Source organism: Strongylocentrotus purpuratus, unplaced genomic scaffold, assembly GCF_000002235.5.
Source record: "Strongylocentrotus purpuratus isolate Spur 01 unplaced genomic scaffold, Spur_5.0 spur5_scaffold_2, whole genome shotgun sequence".
In the NCBI taxonomy this organism is placed as follows: Eukaryota; Metazoa; Echinodermata; class Echinoidea; order Camarodonta; family Strongylocentrotidae; genus Strongylocentrotus; species Strongylocentrotus purpuratus.
In genome coordinates, this window is record NW_022145605.1 from 1,601,563 (window position 1) to 1,624,210 (window position 22,648).

Below are 22,648 nucleotides of genomic sequence, written 5' to 3' on the forward strand. Positions count from 1 at the left end.
TTGGTGGCCGCACACAACGACACACCTCCAGTTTAAACACCTTTACTGCGTCTTTTGGAGGAATCCTACCAAGTACCAAGTACTCTATTATATTTTGTCACATGTGTTTTCTGGAAGACAAATAAACTTGATACTTGATTCACCTCTATTAATTAATACATGTAGCTATGCAATTTATAAAAATGAAAACAGTATAAATTTACAAGGAAAGAGAACATAGTTGCATTTTTGTCTTGAGTCTTTCTATTCTTATAACAATATTCCTCATTGGGTTTTCTTTTTGTTCTGGCTTGTTGAAAATAATGTACGATGTGTGTAACTTAAATGCTCACAATAAGAAAAACTTTTTTTATTCTGAAAGTAAAACACTAAAACATTTCTTTGTGCTATGATTTGTTTTAAAAGTAGTAAGTCATACTCTGGTGACAATAGCAGTTACTTTTCTACACTTACTGAATTCTTAGCTTCAACCTGAAAAAAGCGTATAACTATCCATTACCTTTACCCTAAACTTAAAACAAGAATACAACCCTTTGGCCCGAATTCACAAAGGAGGTTTAAATTTAACCCATGGTTCAAACCCTTGTTTTCATTAACCTATGGTTTAAAAATTAGCGCATATTAAGCATACCCTGCCTTGTGCTCCTCTAATATTGCTTGACTGTGTTGCGCTTATTTTGCGCTAATTTTAAACCATGGGTTATGTAAATGAGGATTTAAACCATGGGTTAACTCTAAACCTCCTTTGTGAATTCGGGCCTATTCGGGAATTCGCTTGAGCAAATGCTGCAGCTTCTGTGAGTGCATACAACACCAATGACAAATCATCATCACCTAGGTGTGGTAATTGAGACTGTCATAATGATGACAAAATGCATCATATTTTTATTGAAAACAAAAAATTACAAACCTGTTTGTCTGAAATTCACTGCAGATTTGGCAGGAATTTGAAAACTGTTGAAAAACAAAATAATTTCAATCTGTGGCAACCAGGTGATCTAAATTATATTTTACCTCTGTTCTAACTTATCACATCATCTTAATGAAGCAAACTTTACAGCAGTTCATTAGTGGATCAATCTTGCTCACAGGAAAGCAAATTTATTTGACAGATATTATGTATACAGAGCTTGCAAATTACATGTATGTTTTTTGGCTTGGCTGTCAATCCTTACAATTTTTGTTAAAAGAAAAACTTGGCAGTGACATTAGCTGTAAATTAGAGCTCCCATAAGAGGCTTTTTTTGTAGAATAACTACCATTTTCTTTAGTAATTTTTTTTTATATTTTTTTTTTAAATGTTGCATTTTATAGAAATGTGAAGCACATAATGCTTCACCCCCTCCCCCCTCCCCCACCACCTACACATACATACACTTGTGAATGGTACATAATTATGTGTATGAGGGGAGAAATCTTTCATTTAGTGTACACTACATTTTATACAATATGAATTTTTATTAGGTGTGAATGCTTGCCAATTTGATTTTGTTTAAAAAATACTGTGAAGAATATAAAAAGGCTGGAAGTACCATAAATGATGCCCTTTTTAAAGGGTGAGCACAGCTTTGTTGCTTATTAAATACCGGTTGTCTGGATGGTTAGACATGTCTTGCTGTCATAAATATATATGTTGGTCAAACAATCAGCTAAGTAGTTAAAAACAAGTTCACAATCTATAAATATCCTCCCAATATTCCACTATCTTGTAATGAGACATTCTAATTGCCAATTTATGCATTTAAGTTGCAATTAACCATGTCAAGGACCATGGTAGGGCCCATATCTTTGCCCCCACCTGTGCATGCAGGTCTTTCAAATAAGACACTGTAAACCACAGCAACAAAGGTCCTGCGCATATTCACTCAGCTCTAGCTGTGTTAGAAGATACAGAAAGGTGGAGCATATTAAACCTTCCGTCTTACAAAACTTAGTTTTAGCTCACCACATTTGAAGAAGGCTTTAGTTAATCAAAAGGAAAAACAGCTTATGGGTTTGACTTAGCTGAACAAAGGTTGTTTCCTTATTTGGCTTTATAGGAACCACAACAAGACAAAACATTAAATGAACAATTGTTTTGAGGTGTTTATTGAGGAATAAGGGCTCTTATTAGTCTTAATTGGTACTGGTAGGATAATCTGTAGTTACATTGTAGTTTGGGAGCTTTTGTATCCTGAATAAAAGTAAAGATATCAGATCAAAGACATGGGTCTACAGTAGCTAAGCCGGCCTACAGATCATACTAAGGAATAATAACCTAAGCAGTGCATACATGTGCAGGTTCAAGACGGAGCTTGCTTACAAGTGCACAACACTACGCAGCTACGCTATACTGCTGTATACACACCCCCCTTTAAACCCACACACACAAACAAAGCCTGTATGCAAAGCGAGCGAAGGAGGGACCTATGTTACTGCATAGCGGCAGAGCTGGCAGTGTTTGGGTCATTTCTTTACGAAGAGACAGAAGACGAGTGAGTGTGTGCTGTCGTGCATAGAGAGGCCTAGATTCATATGCATCCAGCTACGTAGCTAGCGTGCACAGTGCATTCAGGGTAGAACGAGAGAAAGTATTTGGGAAGGAAGTGGCAAATAGCGGTTCATGTTCATGGCCAAACTTTCTACATGGTGTATACACAGATGCTCTATCCATCCCGTGCATGGCTAGTGCAGCTAGCTATACGTCTTCATTGCACACTAGCTCTATAGCTAGCTAAACCCTGCCTGCGGTATGGAGAAGGGTTTGGATTCATAGAAAGTAACCTGCTGTTGTTTGTAGCTCATTCAAGCCTTGTGAATTTTGTGGATATATCTAAGCTGCCTGCTTCTTTGTGCTGAAATGGAACTGTGATTTCTCTTCCTGTCTTAATTAGAAACTTCCCTCATACCAACATGGAGGAGATCAGCCAAACCAATATGGAATTGTAAGTTATCGTCCTGTAATACTGCATGCTGCACTCTCGTACTATTATTCAAATATCAATGCTCTTTTATTCCTCAGAGTCTCCTGTAAAACCCTGATGCGCGGAGGGGATCTGTTTAGAATAATAATTCTCATGTAAATTGCAAGTTTCATTGTTCATGCTCAGCTCAGTCATGTTGAACTGGCAAGTTATTCAGTTATTCAGTTTTGGATAATTATGACAGGCTTGCATTTATTCTCTTCATGCACAGAGACCAGTGTTTTCAATCACTGTCTTATCACATATCACATATATATTGGCATGATTTTGTTGGTCTTTCCCCAAGTGAAACTTGGAAAAGATGATGATGTGTGGCTTAAAAATATCCATTCGTACATACTACATGTCAGCCTGTTATGATCATGATTATACATGTAGATGAAGCATGGCACAAATTAGGCTACGGCTGACAAACAATATTTTTATAAGAATCTCCCCATATTGGTTATTATTGTTCTTCTTATATATGTGGTATTTCAAAGATAATACAATTAAAACATGAGAGATAATGTTATTTATGTTTACTCTACATTTAGGGGTCTGGATGTATCATTTCAGTTTAGTATTTCATATTTATTTTATATTATTTATATTATTTATTATTCTATTCATATTACCATAAGCAATACCAATAAGAATTAGATTTGTTTCTTGTAAAAAAATGCATATTACAATATCAAGCCATGAAAGTAATAATAATACAGTTGAAATAACATAAATTATAATACAATTGACTGAAATTAAACAAATATATTTGTAGTTAAATACGGGGAATCTAGTACAAAAGCTAAGCTTGTTAATTGTTGATTCTCTTGTATCTATATATAAGAGCAGTCTGTTAAGCATGTATATGGATTTATAGGCTTTTAAGTTGCACTATTATAGTCGTACCATTATAGTAGTATCATTATAGTAGTATCATTATAGTCGTATCATTATAGTCGTACCATTATAGTAGTATCATTATAGTCATACATGTACATGTCATACTTTTTTCTTTAAAATAGCACTAGTGAGAAAAAAAATCATCTTTCTTTCTTTGTAAGGAAAAATTGACTTTATTTTATGTGATAAAAATATATTTGATTTATCTTCTTCTTCTTCTTCTTTGGTGTAGTCTGCTTCCTTCAATCTTGAAGATTCGTGCAGAACGATGATTCTTATCCACCCTTTGTACTTTGTAGATTATCTGTCTCATGTACATGTAAATGCATGGACAGGGTACTTTGTTTGTAAGGAGGGTTAGGTGTTTGTTGGGTCAGAAAGATCACCTCTTTAAGGCATCTTGGAATGAATAGTGAATCAGTGATGCATGCACACATAAACAGTCAAGCTAGCTAGCTGAGTTTCTTCTTTGTTGTGGGTTTCTGCAGACTTTGGTAAAAGGACATTGTATTCTGTTCCATATTTAGGGTGTGTGGACAATGCGCGGCTCCCCCTCAGTGTTATGTATGCGTATGCATGTTCCAAGGCAGTTGTTCTTTTGTCATCGGTATTGTGTAGCCCTGGTCCATAAGAACATAAACCCACTGGGTGCCTGTACCTCCTTGTAGAACAGTGTTATATGCAGCTACTGTCCAATGGCAATGGCAATCACCTGTTTTTGTTTGTTTGGGGGTGGGGGGGGGGTGCTGGTGGTGGTGTTAGCATTTCTTAGAGTCTAGATGATGCATTGGAAACTGCTCCCTACATCATTCTAAGTTGTTTGTGTATAGCCTTGATCTATACAAAATATATTGATAAATATATTCTAATGTGCTTATATGTTTATATTTTTCTCACATGGAAAAAATTGTACTTTGCAAAACACAGAGATTACTCTTGAAATCTAGTCTTCTAGTCTTCCTCTTACAAATAAAATGTCGTCATTTTATAAGGCATTGTCTTTTCTTTGATTACCTAAAAACATAAAAACATGGGTTCAAATCCCACCGCTGCCACCAGCGTGTATTACATGTATCTGTTCCCTGTAGTTTTGTTGTATTTATTTGTAAGAAGTATGAAATCTACCTGCTTTGCAATTTCCACTGGTCAGGCTTTTAAAAAATTCTTCTGGCCCCTAAGGTATGAATGACAAATTAAGAATAAGTTCCTCAGAACAGCAACATTGGAGTATTACTTTGTAATCCAATGACTACTGAATTCTGTACAGGGATCACACCTCACTCCTGTATCAAGTGTAAGGTGGGCATTTCTTTTAAAGCAAGCAGTTTTTCTAGCACTCATTCTCCCAGGAGAACTTGCATGCAGATATTGCAGTCATGTGGAAATATATCTATTAATCTTCTGTTGTAACACGTTCTGATACATGCATTCAATCCAAAGAGTATGTGTACATCAATAGTCAATAGTCCTTTGCTGTCCATCAAGTGCTTACAAAACACAGCAATATTTGTTGGTCTACAGTATGTCTTGTCAGCTGTTCAAAGTCTGTTAATAATCTAATCAATTAGACTTGATTTGGTGTGTTGACATACACTGATTCTCACCATACATAATACAATTTACATAACAAAGCACATATTTAGTTTTCTGTAAAAGAAGTTCACCATGTGCAATGGACTGTAAAATGATGACATTTGTTGTTTCTCACAGTGTTACATGTATAAGTGGGTCGTAGTTGTTCTCACTCAATACAGGTTTATGTCACAATGCAATTGATGGATTTTGTTGTGATTTTGACATATGTTCAGACATCACTATTTATTGTATGGTTATAAAGAGACTGTAGCTTTAACAGTAAACATTGTTCTAGCTATTTTAAACACCATACCAATTTTGAGAAGAACATTGGAAGGTTTCCTTCAAAATACTAGGTTTTGAAGATTCAGTATTTGTGTCAGTAAACAAATATATTCATTTAATAGCAAGTGATTCTGTCAAGATTCTGTCGAGAGAATGTCAAGAAAGTCTGGACGCTTGACGGCAGGATCACGGCTGTCAATGCGAACGGCAAGAAGATCTCCATCACAAGCCTCGCTGATATTGACTCCAAACTGTAAGCTTATTTCGTTGGTTTGAAAACTCAATGAAACTGATTTTTTATGCCTCTAAGATATCCTTGTCTTTCTTGTGCAAAAACAGTCAGAAATAATCAGAATGCTGTTAAATGTGTAGTTTGTAATAGTTGGATTCATCTTTCATGTTCTTGTTTAGGTCTGGATTTTTTCAATTCTAGTCAAGACTGGATTTGTAGTAAGTGTATTTTTTCTGAATTGCCTTTTAATTTTCAATCTCAAGATAGCTGTGGAGAAAAAGATAGTAATATTCATTCCGTATTGTCTGATGTTCAGTCAAACCCAGTAGTTAGTGATTGCCTTCATAATAATCATGATAATCTAGTTCCAGCTAAGCTCAAAGAGTTATTTACAAAGGGTACGAAAATGGTACAATTAAATGTTAGAAGTTTATTGCGAAATGTTAATGAATTAAGAATCTTATTCAACAAATATCCAACTTGGTTGGACGATTCCATTATGAACAGTGAAATAGATATTGATAATTACAAAATCGTTCGTAAAGACAGAAATCGGCACGGAGGGGGTGTCGCTGTGTATATACATGATTGCATTGATTTTGAAGTTTTAAATCATGAATCTTTACATAATTTGGAAGCTATAGCAATCCTCGTTCGAAATAAATTTTCTCACCCCTATGTCTTTATTACTTGGTATCGTCCTCCCAATAGTTACTCTGAGCTTTTTTGTCATTATGAATCGTTGTTGTCTTTTATTGACAGTTTTAATCATAGTACGGTCATTATGGGCGATTTTAATTGTGATATTCTAAAGACCCCTTTACATAGTGAAACTAAGAGATTGATGCAAATACATGATATTTATTCTCTTGAGAACATAAATGTCACAACTAGCACCCGTGTTACTGATACCTCATCTAGCCTAATAGATCTGATGGTTACTAACAGGATTGATCAAATTAAGTTATCTGGTGTTATCAATATTGGATTAAGTGACCATTCACTGAATTATGTTGTTTGGGGACTACCTTGTACTCACCATGTTCCTCGTACTATAACGTATAGAAAAATGAAAGGTATTGATATTGTAAATTTTTGTGAGCAGCTTGATAATCAACCCTGGGAGAATGTTTACTTAGCTCATGATATTGATGAAGCAGTTGAGTTGTGGGAGAATTACTTGATGGAAGTTGTCAATACTATTATGCCCTCTAAATCCAGAAGAATCAAAAATAAAATTTCTCCATGGATGACTTCTGAAATCATGAATTTGATAAAGGAACGTGATAAAGCCAAAAGAAAAGTACGGAAAAGCAAAAATAACGATGCTATGAATTGTTATCGTAAGTTAAGAAATAAAGTAACTTTTGAAATAAGAAAAACTAAAAGACAATATTATGTTAATAAACTGTCCTCTGCTATGGGGAGATCTACTGAGGTCTGGAAGGTTTTGAAGACTGTTTTGCCAACATCTCGTACTAATAGCACTGAAGCCCATGTAAATGATTCTGATATGAGAGCTAATGAGTTTAATCTATTTTTTTCTTCTATCGGTGCAGAGTTAGCCTCTAATTTTCATGATCCTCCACATTCAATAAATGATGATGAAGTTCGTGTTAAGAATGATGCTAAGTTTACGTTTCATTTAGTCACTGAAAATGATGTTCGAAAAGAACTAATGAAATTGAAAGATAATACTTCTGTGGGCTTAGATGGGATTTCTTCCAAAATTTTGAAAATGTGTGCTCCTATTATTGTTCCATATCTTACTCACATAATTAATAGATCATTCCTCGAGTATAAGTTTCCAAATCAATGGAAGAGGTCAAAAGTCATTCCCATTCATAAATCTGGCAACAAAAATTCCCCAAATAACTTTCGTCCTATCTCAATACTACCTACGGTATCAAAATTGCTGGAAAGATTTGTTCAGCGGCAATTAGTTTCCTTTTTAGAAGAAAACAAACTTTTATCAGCAGAACAATTTGGCTTTAGGAGTAAACACTCAACAATAACGTCTTTGGTTAAAATTACAGATAGATGGATGAACGCTGTTGATCAGGGAAAATATACAGGAGCAGTATTTATTGATCTAAAAAAAGCTTTCGATTGCGTTGATCCTGACTTGCTCCTCGAAAAGCTACGTAATATTGGTATAGCTGAAGAATGTTTGCCATGGTTTAATGATTATTTACATAACAGGTTTATTTCCACTTATTTTGGTTCAACTCTTTCATCTCATTTACCCATTTCTTTTGGTGTACCGCAGGGTTCCATTTTGGGGCCTTTGCTTTTCATTATTTTCGTTAACGATTTAACTCAATATACACATTATTGTTCCATTCAACTTTACGCTGACGATACTGTTCTTTATTTTTCAGATTTTAATGTGGAAAGTGTTCAAAATAAACTAAATCATGACTTGTCATATATTTATAAATGGATGTGCAATAATAAGTTAACACTGAATTTTGATAAGACTGTATCCTTACTCATAGGCTCTAGACATATGTTAAGTAAATGTAATAAATTAAATGTATATATAAATAATATTGCAATACAACAGACTGACAGTATAAAATATCTCGGGTTTATTATCGACAGCAAACTTAAGTGGGATGTCCATATAGATAAATTATGTAAGAGGGTTGGAAACCTAGTAAAATATTTGGCTAGACTACGTTATTTTATTAATGAGACGAATTTGAACTTGATATATAAAGCAATTATTTTACCCCTTTTTGACTATGCAGACATTTTAATCGATTCATGTGATAAAAAATATATTAAGAAACTGCAAACTCTCCAAAATCGCGCGGGCAGAATAATAATGAAAGTTAATCCATATGAACACATTTCTAACGCACAAATTCATTCACTTTTAAAATGGTCATCTCTCGAATCCAGGCGTAAGAAAAATCTTAATGTATTTGTCTATAAATCAGTCCATAATATGTTATCTCCCAGTATGAATGAAATGTTTCAACCCCCTTCTCATATTTATTCCCTCCGCAATTCCGGTAACTTTGTTCTCCCTAAACCTAGAACTGAATATTGTCGCAGAACTACCCAATACAGAAGCTCAATTCAATATAATACTCTTCCTCCTACCACTAAATTACTTCAAACTGTTCAAACATTCAAAAAGTATTTAAACAATACTATTCCAGACTTCTTGTAGCTGTATCTTTTTTTTTTTTTTTTTTTTTTTTTTTTTTTTTTTTTTTTTTTAATAAATAATTTACTTGTCTAGCTTTCTCTCTTTTATAAATACCGTAAATATTTCTCTCATGTTTCTTGTTTTACTCGAATTTGTAATTATTATTGTAAGTTCTTATTTTGCTGTAAGTTTTCCTTACTTTTGTAATAACTATTTTCATGTTTTCTATTTCTATAGGGACCCCTCTGTAAACCAGCATTGTTATGCTAACAACGCTGAGTAGGGCCATCCCTCCGTCTTTCTTTTTTTATAAGTGTGTCTTTATGATTGTAAATATATATATATATAATTATGTTGATGTATTTTTTTAAATGACGGAAAATAAATACAATACAATACAATACAACAGAGAATGATTTTGATTCTAATATTAATTGTGGTCAAAGAACACAGCTCTGATACAAAATAGTTTGTTCATATGCTGTGTTGCCAAGTTAGCAGCTCCGATACAAAATCTGTACCAGTAGTTGATATGGATGCGGTGTTGCCAATTTAGAAACTCTGACTGACTGAGTGACGAGGGTGAGAGGTTATGTTTGTTGAAGAGGTGTCATGCTGATGTGAGTTGAGATCCAATGAAGATTAGGTTTCCATCACGTTGCACTTTCGATACTAGTGCTCCCTAATAGTAACAAACATCTCGGTCCAACTTTCAAAACACTTTGGCTGTAAAAAGTCATGGTTACAGAAAAGTATTTTCTTGTTTACTGGTATACAAAGTAGCATGTACATGTAATGCCACCTAGAATCACTTTTTTCAGATAATGCAATTGACTCAATTGAATAGTGGTTGGAGACCTCTTGTCTAATTTCTTGATCTCTCACCCTCATTAGGAATACACTGTATGTAACCAAATTTAAAGAGCATTGTATTATCTCCATGCTGACTGTATTTTCAAAATGAGCATTACAAGAGACATGCCATTATTGTTACAAAACTGCACACAATTCATGTTTGTGCAGCGTCTCATGATAGGGCAAGCACTCCATAGTACATTGAACACTAGGCCCATTTACACATCCACAAAGACCATTTTGAAAAAACATCAATTTTTTTAAATTTTAAATTTTTTGGGGGGGAAGGACTACTATTTATCACTACTGGAAAAACCCATGGAAAATCGTTGGAAGTTTGCATGCTCATATAGTTTTGTTGGTGAGTAGTGCCCATTTTCCCACTCCTGGATACCCTGCATGCGTTAGCAAGGAGAGTCACGTGACAAAAAAAAGGTATCTCACAGAAGTTAGATTTTGCACTGCAAAAAAACATTGAAATTTCGGCGGGCTTTTAAAAAAATCACACTCCAGAGGTGGGTTTTTTTATTTTTGAAATGTGATATAAACCGACAATTTTGGTTGTAAATGGAGCTAGTTCAAGAATTAATTCGGTGTATCGGACTTTGGACTCTTTCTTGTAGTTGGGGAAACATGACATTGTGTACAGCGCTTCCAGCAACTTCAATAAAGTGATAAAATGCAGCTGAGGGCAAAAAGGACTCACCATAAATGTGAATCTTTGTTTGAATAAAAACCCATTTGGGCTACCTTACGAGGGTCTTGAGTGATAAAGTGTAAATAAATGTTATTTAGAGAGGAACTGTTATTTAATATTAGTCATGAAAGATTGTGTGATTTACATTGATGAGAGTAATGTACTAAAGTGTGTCTGTATTGATTCAAGCACATTGTAGCCAGTGAAGGTTAGATTACATTTTCATGTAAGGTACAATGTAATGTTACGGATATTTTTTTAGGTATGTCCATTTGAATGTCATTGATATGTATCATATCAAATACTAGGAAGTATCTACATAGAATCATAGTTGTTTATCTGTTTAGATAATACTCTATGAGTGTTACATTGCATTTTAAGTGCATGAACTCATTGGTCTGCATGTGCAGTACTTCCTGTGGGAATGTTTTAAAGCCTACAATACAACAATTTTAAACCAAATCTCAATGCTTTAGGAACTAGGCATTACTGCAAGGTGTGTTTGTGGTGGGGGTGGGGGGGGGAGGGGGTGTTGTTGATGTGACTCTTGAAAAATCAGGGTTTTTTTTGTTGGGGGGGGGGGGGTTGGGGAGATGTTTTGGTTTTTATTATATTTTTTTTTTTTCTGCTTGTCAGTAACAAATTAGGAAAAGTACTGTACTTGCAACACCACCGCCTATCAAAGTAATATAGTGATGCTTTTGATTTACATGAATGTACATGTAGAGACTTACATACTTTCTAGTAGTAAATGTACTTTGTTTAAAACACAGCAGTTTTCAGTGTATTCCCCCACCATGAAAAGTAGAGCCTCGTTAATGAATATAAACCGTCTCACAGTTGGCTCAACATTATACCGGGCAGGAAGTTCTTGGATTAGAATGGGTTAACAGTCTTAAATCAGTTAATTCCTTAGCTCCAAGGGGAAATATACATGTAGCCTACATGTATGTTCATGCCTGGTCCATGTACATGTATGTATTTCTAAGTGTATGTGTACATTGTCCATGTTCAGCGATTTTAATGTGCACTCCTACATTACATGCAAATATGTACATGATATTTATGTTCAGTACTATAGATTACGGAAGTGTCGGGTCATATTAGCCAAGTTGTCAATGTTGCTGGTACCAAACAATTTTGTGCTACCGGTTAACAATGGCGTGGTGATAAATTCATGTTGAACAACTAATGTGCACTCCTACATTACATGTATCTTCAGTATTATATGTTTGGAGCCACAAAGGAATTAACCGATATTAATAATGCCTTTCTGACTCCAAACAGAGGATATCTCTCTTTTGTTGTATGTACGGTATAACTACCAGAAAAACACAAAAGGACATTGTGATCAATACAAAATAATTACTACCGGTAGTTTCTCATTCAAGATTCAAGAGTTATCTGCCTTTACATGTATTCTTCCTTTAACTTTTTTTCCATGTTACTTTCTTTCAATCGTACACTTGCACATACATATTATCCTTTGTCACACTATACTAGTTTCCATTGTGTCTGGGGTACGTTGTGTCAAATTTGTTTTGGTAGTAGGAGAAACTAAATAAGGATATATTAGTTGCTTTCGGTTGCCCTTTGATATCCATGAGTTTTGTTTTATTTGTAAACAGAAAGTCTCTTTCCTATTCGGTGGTCTTCAGGAAGATCAGTCACAAATCACTTTAGATAAACAAAGATTACTGTTATAAAATTGGCCTAATGTAGGTCTTCATGCAGTACCTCATACATGTACATGTACAGTAGTAGCTCAACATCTCAACATTTTAACTATCGGTAGACATTTAGTGCATACTGTTGAATTTTAATGAGCTGTACCACAATCCCCTTCAGGTGCTCTCTATTCGTTGTAGGACATATGCTTAAGCAACAATTCTTACGCAATCACATATCGCACAAAAACCTAACCTTTACCCTATACCTAAACCTAAACCTAAACTTAAACTAAACCAAATTGCAATTTGAAGCCTAAACCCTGTATCTTTTACAGAATAAAATCTGAGCAGTTATTGTCAGAGGCATATTTTGGAGCACCAGTGTATCTGATTTTTTGTTTGTTATGATAAGATTTGAATTTTAGTTCATTGATGTCAACTTTATTTAATGTACACGCTTTGGCAAGCGAATTTTTTATGTTAATTGGTTAAAAATGCATGCCAAAATGACAGCTTGATTTACACATCAGATCAATCTGGTTTTAACATGTTGTACAGGTGTTCTAATAATATTAACACTTTTTGATTGTTATGCTACAATTTTATAGGCAGGTCAGATGGTTTCAGTATCTGTGCCAAATCTTTTGATTTCTGATGATCATGTTATTGGAATTGAAAGATAAAATTTGAAAGATGATTTGAAAGTTTCACAATCTCTTTGTTATCATGTTCAGTGAGTTAGTGTTGCATTAATTGTTCACCCTTTCTCATCTTGTTTGTATTCTTTTTCTCTCTTACTACAGGGCCTACTCATTGGTAGACTCATCCAGAGTCTCAACATTCCTCATCTCAATACTCCTCATAGTCTATGGAAGTTTCAGGTAAGAAGAAATCAATGAAACCCCTGGATTTGAGTCTAAAGATATATTACAATTGATTATAATGATTATTGTAATGGCTTGATTTGTAAAGTATCATTTCCTGAGGACAAGACACTGAATATTATAACAGTACCATAAAAATCTTTTAATTTTTATCAGCTTTCTTGCTGTAACTTTTGATTCCCCCCCCCCCAAATGCATACCGGTACCATATTTTACAATTGCCCATTTTCAAGTACAAAGTCATAGAATCAAATAATTTCTTATACATTCCTAAAAATACATAGCCGATACCAGTACATTTAATGTGTGCCCACTCAGACGTTGACATTTTCTTGATAATATTTTCCCATTATGATGGAATGGAATGATGGTGGTTATTTTACCTGACAGCTAAGAAAGCATAAATGCTTGTAAGTAAGCAACCAGACGGCCGACGGCTTTAGGTCCTCTCCGAGGGACCTGGTAATGAGGATTAATGCCTTACCAAAGGGCACTAGCGCATCGCCTTGGTTTCGAACCCGGGTCACCGGATTACGAGACCCCTGCTCTACCGACTGAGCCATCGCTCATGATGTAAATCATATCAATTACATTTCACCCACGTGTTGCTGAATTTTGAACCATGACCAAGTTATTTTAGTTGGGAAATATTAAGTCAGTCATCAAATAGATATTATGATAATAAACATGTTTTTGTCAATGATTTTGCCATATCATTGACTTATTAAAACAACATGAAATTTAAATACAAATTAATATAACAGTTTGTAATAGGCAAATTGTTTTTATATATGTAGGTTGAGCTTCCTGAAGCAGAACATAAATTAACCACAACAAACATACAATTCTTTTTTCTAAATCATTGGAAAATGTCAAACATGTAAATTCCCATATATATGTGATTGATGTATTCTTTAGAAATATGAAATTAAAATATTACAGGTTCTGTGAGATAGATAGGGTTTAATCAAAGATGTTCCATAACTTTGGAAATCATTTTGACAATGCAAAGTATGGTGTATCCTTATGTTGTTTGCTGTCTGTCTGCAACAATATACAGCTCTCATCACGGCCATCTTATTGGCAGCCGATTGTATTTTCTATGACACCATTTTCTCCTCTTCCTGTATGTATATAATGGAATTTTGTAAAGTCCGTCATATACAGTTAACAACTAAATTATTCATACCCCAAGTAAATTTTATATTTTTAGTGTTTTTCATAACTAAAAAATGAAAGGTAAACTGGTTGAATTAGGGTTTTCATTAAATACTTTTTAATGCAAGGGTTAATATGTCACATTCTCAAAAAACATAAATTGGAACAAATCAATTTTTCAACATACTTAAAAAACTACAAAACTTGGTGAGGGAATGAATAATTTAGTTGATAATTTTATTTGATAGTTTGTTACCATAAAATAATGTCTCTACAAGTGTCTCCTTGGTTTACCGGGAGGTTGCTAAAAACAAGGAACGTGACTACTCCATGATGACCTAATGGAACGTCATCCCGCTCAACCGGGCAATTATTCAGCAAATACATTAGCTTTCTAGTCCACGGTGATAGGGGTAGATGACACCTCCTTGTCACATGGTCTTAATCAACCACTCTCCTCTCTGTATAACCCGGCTCTTCCGCTGCCAGCTGGAAACATTTCATTAGGCTGCCGGCTTCATCGCCATGGTAACCACCAATCATGTCATCTAGGAAGCAAGTAGGGAGGAATGTTCGTTCAGCAGTTTCCATCGGGTCTATCTGGGAGGGTTTTTTAGAGGTGTTTTTTTCTTCCCCCCCCCCCCCCTCCCCCTTATTTCTTGGAGATTTACTTATGGAACCCATGCTAGCTTCACAAACACAGGCATGATATAGAAACTATTTAGGCCTCGTTATATTAAACTAAAGTCTAGACATATATTATATTAGCTTTAAATGTAATGTTACATGATTATGTGAAGGTCATCTATCTGCCTACAAAGTGAAACTGATGGACCCTGGTTCAAAACTGAGTCCGTGTCTAGATTACTTCAAATGAGTTCCACAGATGTACATACATCTGATTGATACACTTGTTTAAATCCTAATCCACCAACATGCACATTAACATGTAGATCAGCGTACTGCTTGAACAGTTCATGCTAGGGTGTGGTAATTTTTTTTTCAAACATGGCTGTTTGCACTAGTTTGAAAGATGTGTATCAATTAGATAAGATTGTTTACATCTACAGGAACTGACCTTAAACATCACCATCAGAAAGATACAACCTTTTTTCAAACCAAGGTGTAGAAGGGGGGGGGGGGTGTGAGACTACAAGAGTAACACACATACATGTACATGTAGAAATTGGTGATTTCAATCAATTTTTTTGTAATCAGTTGAGTTAAATCAGGGATTGTTTTCTTTGCCAACCTTGATGTTGGAGCAATTGTTATACAGAAAGACCAACTGGGAATAAATACTTTCTATCTAAAACCACTTCTCTATTTCCTTGTATAAACCCTCCCCATGTGCATTGCAGTAATTTCCATCTTGTATCATATGGACCAAGCTTTAAAAACTCATAATCCTGTAAAACCAAGTATGAATAACATCCCCCTTGGTTAGATTTAGACAAGATAGATATGTGTGCTGTCACATTCACTTCAGCTGATCGATGTATTCTGAAATGTTTCTCCACATTCTATTCTGCATAGTGACTTTATAGCATTGTGACGTAGCATTGTGACGTAGTCTTGGATTGCACTTCCATTCTCTAGCCATTACTGAATTGTCTCATCAAAAGTGAGGTCACATCTATAGGAGAGTCTAGCTGAGCTAGAGCTGAAGGGAATACTTTCCTATAAGTGGGATTTGGGAATGGAAGAATAGAAATAATGGAGCAGCTAGGTTAAAGAGAAAATGAAAAGTGATGTAGGAAATTGGTCAGACGGCAGCTAGGCAGAGTTGATCTATCAGGACAGTGTATATGAATAGAGTGGCGTAGCTACCGAGGGGCATGGGGTTATATATGCCTCCTAGTCGCATGTTGGAAAGAGAAAAGAAAGGGAGTGAGGAAAGGCAACTTGAAAAGAAGGTGAAATGACCCCCTTCATTCCCACCCTTACTCTATTGCCTTGTTCTCTGCCATGTTATCTAATCAATATTTCTGATCCCCTCCATGACATCAGTGCCCCCTCTATGGCTGAACCCATGCTACGCCTCTGTTCAGATATATATTGTGGTATGTGGTATGTTCTGTCTTTGGCATCCTGAGAACAGACGGCAGATCAATGCTTACACTGAGTGTGTCCACACTCCAGTTGCTCAAAAAACGTTGCGAGAATATCCAAAGCGTCTTTTTTCATGTTTTTAAAAATATCCGTGTGTGTGTGATGCTTTAATGGAGCAGTTCATAATATTTTAACCTCATATTTTCCTTTTCAGGTCGTCTTAGATAAACATCGCATAGAGAAAAGCCAGAGCAGTTCTAGAAGAACAGGGAAAAAATGAATATTTATTTTTCGCGGGCTACTTTTCAAGCTTGCCTGCATAAAAATAACACTCTAAAATGTGTTTTGCATTGGACTCTATGCAAATTTACAGTGGCTCTTTTGGGCATTTCGGGGGCAAATTCGCCCTGAGCCCCCGTGTATTTTTTTCACTGTAGAAGAATAGTTTGAGGGGGGCTGACATGTAAAGAAAAATAGGGGGAGTGCTTGTCCCCCCCCCCCCCCCCCCCCCCGCACCCTATAGAACCACTACTGAAGAAAAGTTGTGTAAAGAATCCCACAAATATTATGTCTGTAAAGTAAATTCATAATCCACTTGTCAGTATATGCCTAGAGTTGTTGACATCAAATAAGGCTTACAATTTTGGACTGAGTACAATGTGCATGTGCTAATATAGCTCTACAGGATTATACTTCCAACAGACAAACCTGACCTGACAGTTCTAGTGACAAGTTGTGGTAACAGTGCAGACGACCTCTCCTGGCCAGGCATTTCCTTCCGTCCTTTATTTTCACTTCTTTCTGACACTTATTAGTACACCAACTACCTGAATAAATAGGCTTAATATAGTCTTTCATTCTAAAATACCTGACCGTTAATATAATTGTGTATGAGAATCGACGTGTATTAATAACAGTGAGAAAAAATACAATGGAGTAGAGAACAATTTATATACCGGTACAGTAGCTCTGAAATCTCCCTGAATGATCTAAAATACTGTAAAAAGAATTCTGGTAAACAGATTGAAGGTAGTGCAAAGTTTTGGGAAATTTTGAAAATTGGGTGGATAGTAATTCTTCAAAATTTCGATATATTTGGATGCCTCTGTGGATGTATTATAAGCACTAGAAAATTTAGCCCCTAAAGCACTGCTGCTTTCGAGAAATTGAATAATGAAAAATTTACTAGTGCTCCCGGTAAATTTCAAATATTTTAAATAGTGCCTAAGCCCATTCCATGGCAGCTGCGACCATGAAAATCTCAGAATATGCAGTTCTGATATATAATTTCCAAACGGGAATAGCAAAATCGGTCGATCGTAGTCAAGAAACATTGTTGTCAAAGCTAAAGAAATATCAGTCTTGAGATGGCGCTATACAACACAAAAGTGTTTATTATTTACAATTTCATCACTTAAGACTCAATTTCAATCGCGACAACGATCACTGAATATTGTAGGAACCCATATGCTTCCAATATGTTAATTTGAACCAAATTCATGACCCCGTACCAAAACTTTGTATTACCTTAAAGATTAATGACATTTGTAAACTGCCTGCTAGAAGGTCATAAGAGAGTTCTATGTATTGTCAATGGCAGTGCTGGCTTTCTTACGGGTAGCTCATGAATTTCGATTTCAATTCATCGGTTTGCCCCCCCCCCCCCTCTCATATCCTGAAGTACATGTATGTATATGCTATCATTAGATATTTATTAAATGATGATGAAATATTGTAAGTTTTGCCTTGTTTTTATTTTTTAGATCCCTAAACATGGACCAAGAAGAGAAAGAAAGACTACAGAGGGAAGAGAAGGATAATGCATTATCAGGGCCACCCCCAGGCAATGTACCACCAGCGGAAAATGGCAATGGTAAGAGTTACACAGAGCTGCCAACCATGCAGTATAGTTTAATCTATTTCGTACGATTTTTTGAAGTAAATATTAAGACAGTTTAAAAAAAAAATCTGAAAATTTGAATATGCTAGTGTATATTGTGTGTGTGTTCCATTTTCAATGGCAAATTGCCCATTCTCTCCTGTAGAGTGTCCTACAAGCATATCACATTAGCAATTTGGGGATGTTCATTGGTTCATCGAACAACCAATTATATGGTCCGTAAAATTACATTTACTGTACATGCCGCTCATTGGTTCATTGAACAATCATTCACGACAAACTTTTGCATATTCAACAAAATGGTTGTAAAATGTACTCATACATAGTTCTTCAAAATTTCAATGAACACAGTCTAACAAAGAGAAAGTACCTATCGATCAAAAATAGCATTTTTATTTTGAAATCAGGATTTTTTTTTTTTTTTATGGGAAAGAATATTATTTGTAATCAGTTGGTATTGGTAGCTCTGGTCACATGGCATACATCGGCTTATAATGTGAAGGGAATGGAAACAAGTGAGTTACGTCCTTCTTGCTCACATGCCCATAAATTTAAACCTCTAGCAATTTCAATTTTTAGTAACAGTTTTTTTGGAAGTAATATTATTATTATAGTGAACATTTAGTAATGACTTATCATATAGCTGTACAATGAGTTCCGGTAGTCTGAATGTGGTGATAATAGACAAAGAACCAGACAAATTTGATAAAACATCAATGTTTTTGATTGAAATCATCACAGCCTCACCAACCTTTATTATAGTTTACAAGATTATGAAACTAGAGTCAGGAAATGAAAACTGCTACTGTAATAATATCTCAATTTTTCATCTTGTCCTCCTAAAATGAATAATTATGTTTAGAGGAGATTCTTGGCTGATTTGTATCTGGAAAGATCACATGATTTGAACTTTGGAATTGATATTGCAGGAAACGTGTGGTTAATAATTTTAGTACCAGTATTAAAGCTGTTCTCCCATTTTGATAAAATATTAACAGCATAGTAAATACAAACAAAGTAGAGATATTTTTAATATAAATAACAGTAATTAAAGTGGTTCCAATGAAGACCTAATGCAGGTTTGTATCAATGGACTTCTAACAGAACGTACTTTACAGATATCATAAGCATAAATAGTAATACATGTACTCTTAAAGGTATTACAAAGTTTTGGGAAATTTTGAAAATTGGGTGGATAGTGATTCTTTACAATTTTGATATATTTGGATGCCCCTGTGGATGTATTATAAGCACTAGAAAATTTATCCTCTAAAATACTTCTGCTTTCGAGAAAAATTTAATATAAAAATTTACCGGTGCCCCCCGGTAAATTTTGATAAATTTTGAATAGCGCCTACGGCCGTACAGTGGTAGCTGCGACCATGAAAATCTCAGAAGATGTAGTTGTGATACATAATTTCCAAACGGGAATAGCTAATTGGTCGATTTTAGTCAAAAATATTGTTTTATAGCTTAATTAATATCTTGACCTTGAGAGGGAGCTATACAACATAAAGAGTCTATTATTTACAATTTCATAACTTTAGACTTGATTTCAACCGCGACAACGATCACTAAATATTGTAGGATCGCATATGCTTCCAATATGTTCATTTGAACCAAATTCATGACCCTATACCAAAACTTTTTATTACCTTTAAATGAAAATTATGAGAATAAAGCACATATATTTTAACAAGTACACTAGTTTATAGAGCCAGGATAGTCATGGAGTGTGCTTTGCCAATTGATTGATGGAAATAAGCACTACAGAAGAACTCCCTGTGTATTATCTTGATTTTTAAATGTTTATCTCATCTCTATATCTTAAGCTGATAAAAGTTCATCATGAATAAAAAAAAAAAAGTTGATATTATTATCTTTATATTTAGATATTGATTACGTATATTATTTCTCCACGATACATCATATTTTTATTATGGAAGGCCCAAGGGAATGGTTACTTTGATATTAAAAAAATGATTACCTCTAAATATTAATTCCCCACATTCTATACACGTACATGTACATGTAGTTAATGTACCTTGTCATCCCACGTTATAATCATCTTCTTGTTTGAAAATTGACTACCTCTATTATTCTTCCACGGTTAATTGAATTTTCTTCATGTTACCCCAGGGTTTTATCATCTTTCATATTTAGAAATCAATTACCTCTATCATTTCCTTCCAGTTAACACTATTCTTGTCAAGTTATCCCCAGGTTATTATTATCTTGTTATTCATCGGTAGTTCATAAGATTTTCTTCATGTTGCCCAAGGGCATTATCATCTTTGATATTTAGAAAGTGATTATAGTATATTATTTCTCAACAGTTCTTAGAGTTTTCTTGATGTAGCCCTTATTGATTATCCTCTCCTGCCTTGTATTTTTTATCCACAGTTCACAGTATAGATGCAACTCAAGCCATGTTCCTTCCTATAGGAGCTTCATTCTCCCTTCTTGTCATGTTCTTCTTCTTCGATTCCATGCAGATGGTCTTTGCAGTCTGCACAGCAGGTATGTCAATCATCGAATTACACTAGGTTTGGAGCCAGAAGGGCGTTAACTCATATACTTTGATGTGGAGTTAGTGCCCTTCTGAATCTGAAGACAGGTTTCATGACCCATGCTGCAGGAACAATTACTCCACGATCCATACCCTACTCTAACTCAATTCCTAAGTTCAACCCAGGCCCAAACAGTATACACTTTATCCTAAGACCCAATATCCAATATCAACCCCAACCCTATGTTTTTGATAAAGTAAAGCCCAGATTAATTGCTGGTGAAGCAAATATTGGAGCACTGAAATAAGATATATATCTTTAAATATAAAGTTGAGTTCTGGTCACACAATTGCATTGTGAAAGGAACTATCAGGAAGCGATGGGTAAAGGTTGATCATCTAGCATATAAGTATTGGTGTATACTGTGAGGTTTAAGAATCATCAAAATGATAAGAAATTGGCCAAGGTATTGTTAAATGTCATATTCATTGTACACAGAAATGTGTTTATGGGACTACACCTGAAGGTATGTGCTGTATGGATGCAAACAATTAAGGTTGCCACAATGATTGCTTGCCTGACGTGTACTTTTAAACTCTGAATACTTGTTTAGTCCTGTGTGAACCCTTATCGTTGTTATTAGATCATTGTTTATAAATAACTTCAATGTCTCACAAACTTCAAGTTCAAAACTGTGACGATTCAACATGTACATTGTATGTCAACATAGCTATTTATTATGAAATAACTAGAGAAATAGATAGCTGCAAAGATACTGGGGGAACTGTACTTTTGGCTTTACTTTCACTTCATCCGCTTGTGATCTTAAATCAACCCACATCTTCAGACCGAAACCTAAACATCAAATTGTCTGTTTGGAGTCAGAAGGGCATTAACTCATGTACTTAAAAACAGAGTTAACGCCCTTCTGGTTCTGAACACTGATAATAGGAGATATGAAAGGATATTAAAGAGATAATGCTGGACAATTTATGAGGATGGTCAAGATGAAATGGGAGAGTAATATATCATGGAGATGAATAAATGTACTTAATAGCTTTCTGCTCTGTGAAATAACATGCAGCAAGATGGCTAACTGTGATCCGATGGTCCAGTCCTTCTCTCTCATCTGGGATTTTTAGATATTAGAGTAGGAAATGAAAGGTATAGAAGTATATTATAAAAGTATAGAAAATGTATATCTTGGATTGTCAAAAAATGCATGTGTTAGTGTTCCAGGCTTGTGGTAATACAAGGATAATAAGTCTTTACCAAATTGCTCAGTGATTGTTTTGAGATTGGTCAGTATAACAACAAAAAACAGAGATGGACGATTTTATCCCTTTTTGTGTGTGTTCAAAGCCCTTTCAGCTATTATCAAATGGAAAAGCTTTTTCTAAGAAACAATTAGCCTACTATTATTATTGGCATTATAAGCATTTCAGCTTCCATCACTTAAATATATCCTGCACTTGCTGTGAGAAGGCGGGAAATATGATTGCAAATACTTTCAAGAAGTCCACTCAAAGGCAATTCCAATTCCCTATTTCAAACAGTTCTTTTTTTAAAATTTAGACCTTGGAATGGAAATGGCATTTGTGTTTTCATAATAGCGTCATCAAAACACCCCCCACCAGTGTAAGCAAGACATCAATATCCATTTCAAACCAAACACCATTCTAATAATTCACAGTTTCTACTGTTCTAGATAACCAAATCAAGACCCAAATCCATAAAAACTTTAAAAATCAGTGTCTTTTTCAGAGAGCACTTATCAAAACATGCCAGGCTTTTCTGCACTCTCAAACGGAAAAGAATTGGG

General features: G+C 34.9%; 1 protein-coding gene across 1 annotated transcript in view; it reads left to right on the forward strand.

The window, feature by feature from the left end:
• Positions 1–2,236: 2,236 nt before the first annotated feature.
• Positions 2,237–22,648, forward strand: part of LOC591510 (signal peptide peptidase-like 3) — a 51,611-nt gene continuing 31,199 nt past the window's right edge. Inside the window, exons 1-4 of the mRNA XM_791069.5 lie at positions 2,237–2,924; positions 13,126–13,203; positions 18,180–18,289; positions 20,720–20,836. Coding sequence (XP_796162.2) covers positions 2,893–2,924; positions 13,126–13,203; positions 18,180–18,289; positions 20,720–20,836 — 337 coding nt within the window. The 5' untranslated portion in view covers positions 2,237–2,892. The remainder of the gene's footprint in view (positions 2,925–13,125; positions 13,204–18,179; positions 18,290–20,719; positions 20,837–22,648) is intronic.